The following is a 14,420-nucleotide window of genomic DNA, read 5'->3' as shown; positions in this document are numbered from 1 at the left end:
AATTTTATAATCAGCAAATAAAGCATGTAGTAATCTAAATGAATTAACAATTTAAAACGTCTCTTCATTTTCACCACCGACCTTTAATAAAGTTTATTATGCCGGCTTCTTTAATGTTGGCTCCTTTTAAATTTTCTGACTCATGGGATAGGAATGGGAGGAAACAAGTATTTTAAAAAATAATTTGATAATTTAATTTATTCATGCCTACAAAAGCACTTCTCCAAACTTCATATAAAAATAATTATTTTATTTTTATATTCACAACTTGCAAAATCTTAACAAGAAGGATTTTATTGAATAGTTTTCATTTATTTTGTAAAAAATAATTTATTTATGAAAATTATGACAATATTAAATTGATTGTATATATTTATATTATGTATATATTTTTATATTTTAATAAAATTATTAAAATTTATAAAATAATATAATTTTTCTTTTGATCAGTAAAATATTTTTTATTAATTATTTTTTAATATCCTAAACACAGTGGAAAATATTTTTAAATCTTTTTTTATGAGGAAAAAAAAGTCACAATTATATTCTCCCTTTGTCCTCTCATCTCAAGTTTCCTTTCAATGATTACATATTTTTTTAGTTCATTTTATTTTTTACTGTGAGTTTCATAAATAGCAGAAAAAGGGTAAATATTGGAAACAATATAATCAAGCAAAATTTTTGTTATTTCGCATATCAAAAGTAATTTTAATATTATTAAATTAAAGTTTATTAATATGAATTAAAAATTATTTATAATTAAAGGAAAATAATTTTAAAATATATGAAATAAATATATACAGTAAAATGAAAATTTAGTGAAATTATTTTTTTCCCCTCACGTATCCATGATTTATATTAAAAAATAAAAAATAAAAGCTTGTATAATCTAAAATAGTAGTAAAAAAATCACACATATCTAAAAGATTGAAAAATCAAGTTGCCGCACAAAGGATAAAAGTTGTCTCAACTTGCCTTCATCAGATTCCCTTCAACCGATTTAGCCCAAAAGGAACAAACACGAGTATCGTTTCTCACATATTTCCCCAGACCCTGAGACGCCGAGTGCAATGCAGATGCAGAGGAGAATTTGAGTTTGATTGGGTAGTGAGATATACGAGCATCAGGAGAGCGTGAAAACTGAGAATTCGGGTTTAGAAAAGGCACCCAGAAAAAACGAAGACGAGGGCGTTTAAAAAAGGAATGGAATCAGTGTCACGGAACTGTACTGCAAATCAGCAATGAAAACTACGACTACTCATCCGGTATTTGCGCCGTATTTTTCTTGTATCCCTCTGCTCTGCAATCGGCAAAAATTAAAAGAATAATAAAATAACTGATAACTAAAGATAATCAAATTAATAATTAAAATTTATTATTATTATTATTAATAAAAAAATTGAATAAATCAAATATATTCATATTAAAATAATTAAAATTTAATGGCACGATTTTATTATTTGAGTATAATCAAATAATGCACATTAATTAAATATAATTAATGAAACTTATTTTTAACTTATCAAATTTATCTACAAGATTAAAAAATTTGAAATCTAAATTAGTCATTATTATTGAAAAAATTTTATTTTAAATATCACTTCTAATTATAGCATAGGAAAACAGGTATTTAAAATCAAAAAATAAAAACTATTTAAAAAGAAAAAAAAATTATAATATTGTATAATCAAGACAAGAAATTATACTACATGTTCTTTATCACAATATATAAAATTTATTTTTCGTAATTTAAAAATTATATTTTTATGAGAAGCACTATCTATAAATACTTTTCTAAGTAGTAATTTATAAATTTTCTAATCAAGACAAATGTACAGAGTAGAAAAATGGGAAAGCATGCCCTCTTTCCTCATCTAATTCGTCCTCTCTTTAACTTTTGGATTACATTACATCGTCACAAATGTTATTTTTAAATAAATATAGCCATTTAATAATAATTAATTTTCTATACATGAGATTAAAACATTCTAATATTTTATAAAAAAGATAAGATTTTTCTAAAAATTGATTTAGATAATACATTATCATTAAATGTCAATAAAATTAAATAATTCTAAAACATTGCAAAATTGATTATCCGTCAAAATAAAATAAAATAAAATAAAAAAAGAGAAAGAATTCACACAGAAGCATCTTCTTCCAGCCTCAAAACTAACTTTTAAAAATCTGTATGCATTCTACCAAAAGAAAGCATAAATAGAAAAAAAAATAAAATAATAAGAAAATATTTATTCACTTCTATTGTACCTGTCAAGTACTCTACCTGTACCTCTCTCTCTCTCTCTCCTCTACCATCACCTTTCCATGTGTACCTCTTGCTCTTTCCTCCTTTATATATTCCCCCCTCCTTTCCGCACCCTCTCTCCGTATTCTATCCCACGCACTCTCTTTTCCACTCTCTGTGAAAACCCACTTATTTTTGCGCTTTTTTTCTTGGAGAGGCCTTCATACGCCAAATTCACGCTTTCTCTTTCTATCCCAAGTTGGGTCCTTACTATAACCTCCTCTCTTTCTAGCAATCCATGAAGCAGTTGATCCGCCGCCTCTCACGAGTCGCCGACTCCTCTCAGTACAGCCTTCTGCGTTCTGACTCGCAATCCCGCAGATGTTCAGCGGCCTCGAGATCGACGCACCGAGCGGAGTCTTTTCGTTGCTTAGTTAAGCCAGCCAGGAGAGCTGGTGGAGGCAAGTCATCGGTGCCTGAAGGTCATGTGCCTGTGTACGTCGGAGACGAGATGGAGCGGTTTGTGGTGAGCGCGGAGCTACTTAACCACCCGATCTTCATCGGACTTCTTAACAAGTCTGCTCAGGAATATGGCTACGACCAAAAAGGAGTGTTGAGAATTCCCTGTCACGTACTGGTTTTTGAAAGAATCATGGAAGCGCTTCGTCTCGGCCTTGAATCACGTGACCTGGAAGATCTTCAGGGTTCATTGTTCACTGATGACTACTTCTAGATTAGACCTTTTTTTCCGAAAGATCCTTGAGATATATTGAGGGAGAAAAATCTAGAGATCTTTTAGTTTTGTTTTTTCGGGTGTAAATATGCTTTTTGTCACCTGAAGCTTAAAGGAGTTTTTCTTATTTTTCAGGGCTTTTGTTTTTCTTCTGTAAAAATCAGGGCCTGAAGTTTCCATGAAAATATACATACTAATGCCTGTGTTTTTTGCCCTAATTTCCATTTTCCTGCCTTGTTCTTGATAATTTTTTTTTTCTGAAAATGGACAAGGATGTATTTTCTAGAATATAAGAGCTTTTTGGGTACTTGAAATCCTTCTTTTTGACCCTAATTCTCCAGGAGAGGAGGAGAGGAGGAGATTCGTCGATCTGCCGTCTGCGGTGGGATGGTGATGAGGGTATTTTGGGGAGGCATGAAAGGTGGGGTAGAAGCGTAATATGGAACATTGTGAAGGGTAGTTCCATCATTTCAATAGTATGGGGAATATTCGTGGGATATGCTTGTTTTTCCTCAGGGCAGCTTCTCCTAACCAACCCAACTATTACCAATATGATATCAGCGTTATAATATTTTCTTTATTTGTTTGTTTTTGTATCATTAAGTCGTCACCAACTCTGTTTCATACTCTCTAAAGATGGAATTGAGCTTCAAATATGGTAAAAATAATTTAGGAATTAGTCCATTTAAAAAATAATAAAATAATTACACCATTTGAAAAAAAAAATTAATAATGAGATTTGTTTGAATAATAATTAAAATTAAATATTTTTTAATAATTTTTAAAGTAAAGAAAATGTATAAATGGGGTTTAAATTAATTATATAAATATTAATTAAATAATGAAATTTAAGTAAATTTAACATCTTGGAGACAAAGAAGAGGAAAATAAGCGCATATTCCGGCAGTTAATGTGGCAAAATTAATGATTAAAGAAACAGAGAAAATGGCTTAATTCAATTTTTTTTTTTTTAAATAAAAAAAATTTCTACAACGGACCATACATATGCATGTTGTATGCAAATATAATCACACTTAATTAGTATATAATTATATTTAGGATTATATAATCATTTGCTTAATCTTTAGCAGTTGAAAGAAGTTGTCAAAGATTTAATGTATAATGATTTATTAAACTTGCAAAGATGGCAATTGGTTGTTGTATGGTTTTGATTAGCTAAAACAGAATGTACAATCATTAATGTTAATTAGTAATGTATATCTGCTGCTTAAATTCTTATAAATAACGTTAGAATATTTCACATATTAAAATTAAATATTATTTTCAAATTGATAATACATTAAATGTAATTAATCTTAAAACGATTATTAACGAAATCAAATCATACATAATAATTAAAGAAAAAGATAGCTATTTTTTTTCAATTGCACTGAGCTTGTTGGATAATTAGCAGATTGCAGCGGCAGGAGGTAGGTGAAAGGGTCACAAAACTCACGAACAAAAAAATTCTGGACAGTACATGGTGGGAGAATCGTCGTTTTCCATTGCGTTGCATGTTGATCAATAAGCAAAACGACAATTAATTAACTAATTATCAAATTAAATTGCAATTAACTCATAATTAATTACATGACTCGATCGAGAAAACTATGGATTGGACTCACGTTCACGATACGCTGCCTGAACCCGACAAACAGAATTAATGAGAAGTTATAGTTTGAATCGAGCCTGAAGATCAGCCACCGAATTTCTGACTCCAAAAAAGAAGAAATTAATTAATTAAATTTTAAAGCAGCAAAGTAAGCATATTTATCCTCTAATTACCTGCGTAATTGAATATTAATTGATCATGAGAATTATTTTATCAAAAGAATTCAACACCCACCGAAATGTGTGACTAAGTGCTCTCATTTATTTGACTTATCAACTTTAAGAATATATATTATACAGTACTTGTTTTCTTGGAATTAAAGACAATACTTAAAATTAGGCAGCCTGAAGCACAACTATCATAAGATTCTTGATTAATATAAGAATTATACACATGAGAAAATATATTATTTTGATTGGTCGTTAATGTGTTACGTGTATGAATAGGAAAAGGCAACAGCCATTTTCAATGTTTGTGCATGTAAATATGTATGAAGATCTGATATTTGTATAAAGAGTCGTCATGGTCTTTGGTCAAGCCTGTTTGCTTCGATAAGTGTTTTTTCATAAATGTAATATGTTGAATATACGCAAAGACTTAGGCTAAAAATAGAGTAAAATTTTCATTAAAAACTTTGATTTAGTTTTGATAGCTTGTTTAAACAGAGGATTAAGTTGTAGATCTTGTACTTTAATTAATCGTAATTTATCAAGGTCTTCAAGAATTGAGTAGTTTTGGGAATGCACATGGCCAACTATTATAATAATAATAATATTATTATTATTATTATTAAGATTTATAAGTCATTGAATCAATAATTTAGTAATTAAATACCTATCTTATAGTACAAGAGATTAAAATGTCCAATCCTGAGGGTTTTCTTCTTATTCTTGTACAAGTGATGGAATTTATGCATAAGCTGTACACAGTTTGTGACAGATTCGCCAAATAATCAAGTAATTGAAAGTATATTATTAATATATAACACTCAAAGTACCTAATTATTATATACATACATACACCGTATAATTTGCCTAAGCATAAAATACGCACACAAATAGACCTATACCTATGGCTATGCCGATAGAATATTAATTCATAATCACAAGTGAGGAGGCTCATGCAATGCACGCGCTGCTACACTAGCATGAAAACGTACGCCCTTAATTTGCGGATAAAGCCACATGGGTTAACATGTTGTTTTTAATTTTTCATAATTATACAGTAGAGACTATTTTCGAGAAACCAAGGAATTTTTGCACTGGTTTTCTTTAAATGCCAGTTTTAATGAAGGAAATTAATAAATATTATCCAAGATCCAAGAAAGAGGGTTAGAAATTAAGTCTAATTCACAGGCATCATGTGGAAGTGTGATATTTGGGTCACATGGGATAAGGTTTTAATGATTGTGAGATCTCGATAGGCCTTCATGCAAAGGCTCATACTCAGTTTGGAAGATTTTCTACAGCAAAATATGACTATGGTTTTTGTCAGTTAATATTATTCTAATAATATGGTTGTTAATTTTTTATGCTACTAACTGTATCTGGGCCGCATTCCCTTCGTTTCAAACACATGCTACCAACTATGGACTTTTGCAGATTGGAGTACCCCAACGTCAAAATTCAAAATTCATTTTTTAAGTGATTTGGGTTCACATGTACTAATTTTCTCTTTCTTGTTACATAGGAAGCAATACAGTGAAGCAAACTTCGTCCATCATTTGAATGAACAGTTTCCCAATATCACAGGCCTAATTTCGTATCCAAAGACTTTCAGTTATACTCATGGGGGCCTTAATTTAAGGCTCTGGACAAGGCACGGTTAACGCTAACTAACTGGCAAAACCTATTAAAATTTAGGAAATATTTAAAAATGAAAAAAAAAAACTAGTATTTTATGAAAAATAATAATGTTTAAGCTAAAATTGGGTTTAAGCTCGCATTAAGAACAAACTAATCAAACATCAGATTCATGATGCCCACTGCACAGCTTGACTATGGCCTCACCAATTAAACAAGAATGTTGCAGAAAACAACTGTACAATTTGAAAAAAAATTCCAATACCTAAAATATTGAATGCTCATTTCCTGTCGTTCTTGGTATTAAGCCTTCCTGTTTTTCTTCTTTTGCTTCTTGTATTCGTCATATAATTGTAGGGCTAACGTAGTACGCTCTAATTCGCTCCTTAGTCTCCCATTCTCTTTGAAATCACGGAGGAGCACAAAATGATCAGAAAGTTTCTTTTTCAACTCGTCTTCATCAGCTGAACTTGTATCTAGAGAACTACCAAAGCCACCAGTCATTTTAGAAGACCCTTTTTTCCTCTTGCTATTTGATTTTCTAATGTCGTATTTTGGGTTGAGCAACTCCCTTTCGAGGGACAAGTCTGTAAAAGCTTGCTGAGGAGATATTGAGGAAAGATAAACTTGGTTATGAGAAGTGCTCATGCTTGAAATGCTTGAAGCCATCGTTGAAACAGCTGGATGGTAATGCTTGCAGAGAAGATTGAGTTCCCAGAGGACTGAGGCAAGTGCCCCACTTAAATTAGGATCTGAGGCATACGGCTGATATTTCTGCACAGTGAATCAAAAACACAGAGAATGTCGAGTTTACTATTTGCAATCAAACAAGGAACATTAATTGATGGAAGATACTTCAGGGAAGGAGGAATATCACAAAATCAGAAGTTTTTCAATAAAAGAATATGTGCTAGCATCACTGCATATCATAAATGAAGTCCACAAAAAATGCATTTTCTAAATCTATTTACAATAAGAATGCTTAGCTTACCGCAACAAAACCAGAAACTGAGCCACCCCCTGCATCATTTTCCAATAGATTCCGGCATTTGACATTCTTCTGGAGGAGATACTTCAAAGTTACCAAAGCTGCAAAACATTCCAAGCAATAAAGGTAAACAAACAGAGAACAAAGGATTTTAGAAAAAAGTTAGATGGCAAAGGGAAATATGGCACACCAGCCATGGATTCAGCTGATCCAAAGCACAGTGAGAATGTGGCCAAACGTTTTACAAATGCAGCAGCCTTTTGCATATCATGCTGTCTGTCTTCACATAACATAATCTTCAAAGCTTCTGCTAATACTTCACCCTGATCTCTGCCAAAACATTTTACAACTCAAATGGGGAAATTCAAAAATCAAGTAACATTTGCAGTTCCATAGGTGGCATGAGTAGCACAAACCTTCCAGGCCTGTACTCAAGAATAAGATTATACAGCAGCACAAAGAAGCCCTGTAAATCAACATTTAGGGCATCTAGATTGCTCTTCATCACTTTAAAGGCAACAATGCAGCATTGAAGGCGTTCAGAAACAGTCAAGTACTTCGAACTTCTTTCTGAGGAACTGTTAGAGTTGGTATCACCACCAGCAAGCTTTTTCAGATAATTCATAAGATCTCCAATGTAATCCAGATCTATTAGATGAGAAAACTTTCCCAATCCATTCAGACAAGGAGCAAGCAGAGGGTGGGCCCCAGTTGCATTGGCAACTAAATTATCATTCGCTTCAGGACTGGAACAATAAAAAAAATTTGCAAGAAAAATTGACGAGTAAATAAACAAATAATTTGTAAATGAATTTCTAACCAAGAGAATGGCAAATAAAGCACTTCTCAATTAGATACGTATTCTATTGCTAGATTTCTTCTGGACTATCCACTCTTGAAGTTTCTGTTATACATTAAACAGCCATGCTAAATTAAATTCAAGAAATTGTAGTTTCTCTAAACAAGTTGCATGTATTGATGCCATAAAATGAGATCAGCAATAGAAGGCTGCATAAAGTAGCAAGATCCCCTTTCTTTTTTATCACAAAAAACCAAGCTACGCATCTAACCTCACTCTTAACAGCCAATATATAATCTAAGAACAAACCTGTCTGTGGTTGACAGCATGGTATGCTTCAAGATGCGAAAATATGTCTCAAAGACAGCAGAAAGTGTCTCTGATTGCATCCTTTTCTGTTCCTTAACATCTGTGGTAAAAGCAGCAGCCTTATAATCAGCAGCAACCTGTTTAAAGCCAATATCATGACCATTATAACCGGAAAACAAACAACATCAAGATATCAAATTATAAATAACAGCACATACCTCCTCCCTCATTTTTGTCAACAGTTCTTTCCTACTTTTTTTTCTATCATTTTCTTGTAATTGACTTGGCTCCTCATTATTCTTTCTCTTCTTGCTTTTCTTGTTTCTAAATTTATTTTCCTTGTCCTCTTCTTCAGCCTTTCCAAGATCTTCATCAAAGGACAATGACAACAATACCTGATAGTGTATTAACCAATGCAATAAGCGGGTAAACAAAATACCAAAAAGAAAACAAGAAGGAAAAAGAGTACAAATGTTCTAACTATTTTTAGTAGAGCTGGAAAAATTTCAACCTAAATACTGAATTATCTAGTGCAACAAATACATACACACACTTTTATCCTCTCTAGTGAATGAAGAGGTGGTTAATACGCCATCATCTTTTCAACCACATTAATAGTAGTGTAGTACAATTTGTGGAATGGTGCCTGGTAAATGGCATTCTTGCCATGTAAGTTCAGCACGATGAACACATCAAATTTGTGTCCACCATATTCATCCATGCAAAGAATATGATATGAACTTAGGAGAACGACACCCCAAAAGCTAGCTATTGAGGTGGGGGAGCCCAAGTCCATATATACCCCACACAGAAATCCCATACTTTTGATGTGGGACATAAGTTTTTCTTGCAATGGATTATAACAATACCCCACGCTTGGAGAACCAATATCTTCATTAGTCACGGTCACGTTGATCACGGCTAGAACTATACACATTGCACCACCGACCCTTACAAATTGGGTATAGGCCACCACTACATGAGCCACCACTCTATGGGCCACCACTCTGAGTGTTAGGTCTCGCAAGATGGAGCCAGCTCTAATACCATTGATACGAACTTAGGAGAACGACACCCCAAAAGCTAGCTATTGAGGCGGGAGAGCCTAAATCCATATATACCCCACATTAAAATCCCATATTTTCGATGTGGGACACAAAATTTTCTTGCAGGGGATCGTAACATAATGGAATGAAATATTCCATAAGATGCATAAACCTGCATAAATGGTGTGTGACAATTTGTCAAAGACATTATACATGTGTCAAGCGATAATGATAAATCCATTGAACTTGAGTCAAATAAGTACCTAAGCCTAGGATAGCAAATTCTCTGGGAAGCTGCGATGCATAGTTGATGCATTTCCACTAATACTTTTATCTTCAGCAGAGGGCATGAAATATTTAAGCAATACACTAAAACGTTTTGAAAATTGGACTTCTATTAAAAAGCAGAGTCAAGAGAGCCTAAGCTAAACACATCAATTGTATTACTTCTCCAAGATTAGGTTAAAGTAAATAATTTCAGGTTCTCACGGGAATTACATAACATTTTAAAACAGCTAGGAAAAATTTATTGTACCTCAACAGAATCCGGATGCAATTGACAATCATGAGCTTTAACATGATCAGCTATTAACCGAACAGCCTCTACAGTAGCTTGACCACCGTGCTTTCCCTCGCTGGTAAAAAGTGACTTAATAGTAGCACAACAAAGTTTCCTGTTAAAAAATAGTGTGAACATAATTGAACCAAAGCCATAGACAAAGCCAAAAGTATTAAGAAGAAGCATTAATGACCTAGGTGGTTGAAGAAGCATAATTACAGTACAATTATCACATGGGAAATGAACATACCAATGAAAGATTGACCTTTTATAAAGGCAAGTAAACGTAACTTCAATATTAGCTGCACAATTACTTTTTGGACTAATACAAGATAAGGGTAGATAATGTGTGGATTTTTGTAACAACAGCCTAACCTTACTAGAATATAGTAATTTGCTAAAGGAATTGACAGACACAATCAGTTAAAATAACTATAATAACAGTAATTATGGTTTTCCTTTAATATTTCAACAGAAATCTTCATATTGCTTCTTTAGGGGCCTCCACCTTGAAACCCCCTCCACCAAATATTTTAGAACAGCAAGTTCTGAAAATGCACAGGAAAAGGAAGATAACTATAGCAAAACCTTATAACGTCATCTGAAGAACCTATGTTTTCAACCACAGCACCTAACAAATTTTCACAGAAGTTGAAGTGGGGAGCTGCTTCAAGCAAAGTACAAATGCAGCGAACAGCCACATGCTGGTACTTGGACCGTTTCTCTAATACCATCAGCTTCTGCAAGTAAACCTGTCAATATGATTTCAAAGGAAAAAAAAAGTAAATCAAAATCCTTACAGAGTAAATATTGCAGGGGGGAAGGCAAAGGTAAACATTAGGGTATTTGAAACTAAATGCAGAGACATGGAGATAATCCAACTTATCAATAGAAGAGCTCCATTATTTTGGATACTTGTAAAGGATGCAAATTAAAGGAATAGAGAGCCCAGGTGCATTAAGAGAAATCAATAAATGAAATTAACAGTTCTTCATAGAAAAAGAGCACAAAGTTAAACCTTGTATGCAGACAGAAGTGTTGATTCATGGTACCGCAACTTCTTAACATCCTTGGAAACTTTCATTTCTAGCTCCTTCTCAGTAGGAAGCCTAATCCGGTAGCTGTCATGTGCATTTGAAAGAAATATGAGATATTACATTCGCACGCGCACGTGAGAGAGAGAGAGAGAGAGAGAGAGAGAGAGAGAGTTAAGAAGCATAATTAAAAAAATGCAGGCATCTTACCCTGGAATAATGTCTTTAAAAACAGCTAACAACGATAACAATGCAAGTTTGACAATAGCATGATCATCATCTTTACAGAATTGCAACATCTCTTTCAGAGTTTTTATATTCGACTCTGGATCTGCCAGCAATGCGATGCCCAGCTCTGCTAATTTAAGCTTCTTGTTTTCAAACACTTCTTCAGCAGTGAGATCTTCTTTCACCTTGGCCTAAATAAAAGAGTGCATTGTGTTTTATGAGATGCACAAAATAAATGGATAAGAGATTTCTGTTGCCCGCTCAAAAAAAAAAAAAACAAGAACAACACTGATGGAACAAAATAGATAAGATAAATGGAATGCTATAAGTAACAAAAAAATCAACAGACACCTATTTATAAATCCCATGTCCTTTTGGCACGTGCAAGAAAAAAGGAGGAGAAAATCATGCACAATGTTGCATAGGTTTCTGCATGAGAAAGAAATGCACAGGTTTTGCTGAAGCAATAACTCCATTGCTTTAAGGTTTAGGGATAACTGTATAGAATAATAAGTTAAGGAAACATTACAATATAATAGAGCTCTAAGTGTTTAAGTGTAAGTAACGTGAGAACACGTAAACACAGATGTTGTGCTTGTTATGACTATATAAAATCCTAGAAAAGGATCAAGTGAACTTGCAAGTGAAGCAAGATTACTCATCCTTCTATATAAGACCAGTAAATTATAAAGGCCTCTCACATTTAGAGCCTTTTGATTTTATTTACAAAAAAATAATTTTCTATCAGGATTCAGAACACTGAAATTATTTTCATATTAAGGTTAAAAAACAAGACCGCAATCACTGCATAGCAACTCCAATCAGACAATACCAGCACAGCGGCTTGTGGGGTTTCTTGCACTTCTTCTGTCTTCCCCAACTCCTTCCCTTGTTTCTTTGCCTCTTTCTTGCTTTTTTTCAGCTTTGCCCTCCTTTCTGCTTTCGTCAGTCTCACTATACCCTTATCAGCGCCGGAATCACCCTTCTCATCATCTGCGTCCCGACCATTTTCAGATTTTTCTGATGTATTGGACACTGGTTCACATAACAACATTATCCCCTTATAATCAAACGCAACAATTAAGCGACGAAAAGAAATTAAAGAATAGTAACTAAAAACAGATGAGAGAAAAAAAAAATTACAAGTCCGATAGTAAAGTTTTCCATCTAAAGTCTTTACAGGAAGAGCATCAACAGGATCAACTTGAAGCCGCACTTCCTCCTCCTGTTTCTGCTGTGACTTCCTCCCCAGCCGCTTCTCATACGCTGCTTCTAAATCATCTCCTTCTAAATCAGCAACGCGAGAAACATGCCTTGGGACACAAAACAATGTCAAATCGAAGAGAGAGAGAGAGAGAGAGAGGGAGAGAGGGCAGTGAAGAGGAGGTAGTACCTGGTGATGGTATCGGTGTCCAAGCGAGAAACAAAGCCAGCATAATCTCTGTTCTCATTGACGAATTGCAAGTCCTCATCAGAGACCTCAATTTCATCCTCAGATATCTCCGGCGGCAACGCCGGTGGCAACACTATCTTTTGCTTCTGCTTCTTCTTCACCATTTTCTCTTTTACCAACCAAAGAAAAGGAGACGTCCAATGCAGATACCAGGAGAAGCAACACAATGACCAGAGCTGGGGCTTAGGGTTTTAGACTGCCACATAAGTTAGTTTTAAGAGATAATGCGCTTCGGTTTTCCAATATGGGCCTATTGGGCCTCACTCGGCAAGAGCCCAATTCCTTTATTTAGTAGCTTTCATGGAGGCCCAGTTTTACAAATTCTTGCAAAAAAAAAGTGCATGTTTCTATATGAAGTTGAAATTGGTCGCTCCTTTTTTTTTTCAATTGCATAGTTGCATTTTATGGCCCATAGAGCAAAACATTACATCTTGTACACAAAGAGTCATCTCTAAGGCCCAGGAACTCAGCCCAAACAGAAAACATTCCAACCCAAGGAAACCCTACCCTATATCTCATTAACCATGGGAAAACACAAGAGCAACATCAAAAAGCATGACTACTGCTCCTCCTAGAAGCTGGAGTTGGATTCGGTGGATGGAAAAGCACCAACCAAAGGATTCAGTAGCTGGAGCCTGCCTCTTTCTTTGTAGTCCCAATTGGAGCTTCATCTCCGCCATACACTGGACCTCGAAAACTAGAAAGCATAGCCATCGCCGACGACCGTTCACAGGGGATGAGGCAGAGCTCTTGGCGTCTCAATCGCGTGTAGCCAGATGGGGGTCGGCAGCTACTAGATCCGGTTGGCACAAGGACCTAAAGTTACTTCCATCAAACATGCAAGAGACCCTCTATATTCAGTGGCACCCAAACAGACAGCAAAACACATATCCATTTTAGCAGGTCTTCACTGGAAACTCTCCCATTTTCATCCACACCTGCAAGAACACGAACTAACTAAGGACTATACACTTCTAGCCCAGTTGAGAGGGGGATAGACCTCAGTTAGACTAGAACAAGCATCTTCCCTTGCCTTAAAGGACAAGGGAGCCTTTGAAAACTGAAAAACTCAACGGTCTTGAGAGACGAATAGCAAGATGAACTTTGAGAGAAATATTCGCTCTCAAAAGCCTACAGGGAAATAATAATAGCTCTGGCTACCAATCCTTGCATGCTCCTTTAGAAAGCCTTAATTGGTCGCTCTTAAATTAAATATCTATTCATGTATCATCAATTAACTGTGTATATGACAAAGATAATGAATTTACTAATTCTAAATCTTGCTGAGAGTTAGTTCGAAACCAGAACTGATCAAATTTAGATTGACCGAAAATAGCATTGAATCAAACAGAAATCAATTACTTTGATTTTGAGAAAACTTTAATTTTTTTTTTTAAAAATAACTATTGAATTTAATTAAAATAAAAATCAGATGACACCCTAGAGTGCCAATTTGATTCTCCAAAATCTTGAATCCTATTGATCAATGCAGACCTTAAAATTTATTATTGATGACCATTAATTGGTTGTATATGAAATTTGTAATAAATATTAAATTTAAAAATTCATTTAATAACTGTATCCGCAAAAAGTAAACTTGAATTCATGATGC

At 34.1% G+C, this 14,420-nt stretch overlaps 2 protein-coding genes across 2 annotated transcripts; one reads left to right on the top strand and one right to left on the bottom strand.

Moving 5' to 3' along the window:
* The first annotated feature begins 2,373 nt into the window (after positions 1–2,373).
* On the top strand, positions 2,374–3,196 carry LOC110646371 (auxin-responsive protein SAUR72). Its single transcript, XM_021799794.2, has one exon. The coding sequence runs from the start codon at positions 2,544–2,546 to the stop codon at positions 2,976–2,978; it is 435 nt and encodes a 144-aa protein (XP_021655486.1). The 5' UTR covers positions 2,374–2,543; the 3' UTR covers positions 2,979–3,196.
* Positions 3,197–6,505: 3,309 nt separating this feature from the next.
* Positions 6,506–14,008, bottom strand: LOC110646377 (nucleolar complex-associated protein 3). The gene is made up of 13 exons (XM_021799799.2): positions 12,749–14,008; positions 12,499–12,668; positions 12,188–12,390; positions 11,338–11,546; positions 11,112–11,214; positions 10,682–10,845; positions 10,070–10,208; positions 8,707–8,883; positions 8,489–8,625; positions 7,797–8,126; positions 7,571–7,710; positions 7,384–7,481; positions 6,506–7,166 (listed from the first exon to the last, which is right to left on the bottom strand). Exons 1-13 carry the CDS (start codon positions 12,910–12,912, stop codon positions 6,696–6,698), a joined length of 2,505 nt encoding a protein of 834 aa, XP_021655491.2. The 5' UTR covers positions 12,913–14,008; the 3' UTR covers positions 6,506–6,695.
* Positions 14,009–14,420: the final 412 nt, after the last annotated feature.

This window comes from Hevea brasiliensis, chromosome 17, assembly GCF_030052815.1.
Source record: "Hevea brasiliensis isolate MT/VB/25A 57/8 chromosome 17, ASM3005281v1, whole genome shotgun sequence".
Lineage (NCBI taxonomy): Eukaryota > Viridiplantae > Streptophyta > Magnoliopsida > Malpighiales > Euphorbiaceae > Hevea > Hevea brasiliensis.
This window is presented reverse-complemented; position numbering and strand designations above follow the sequence as displayed.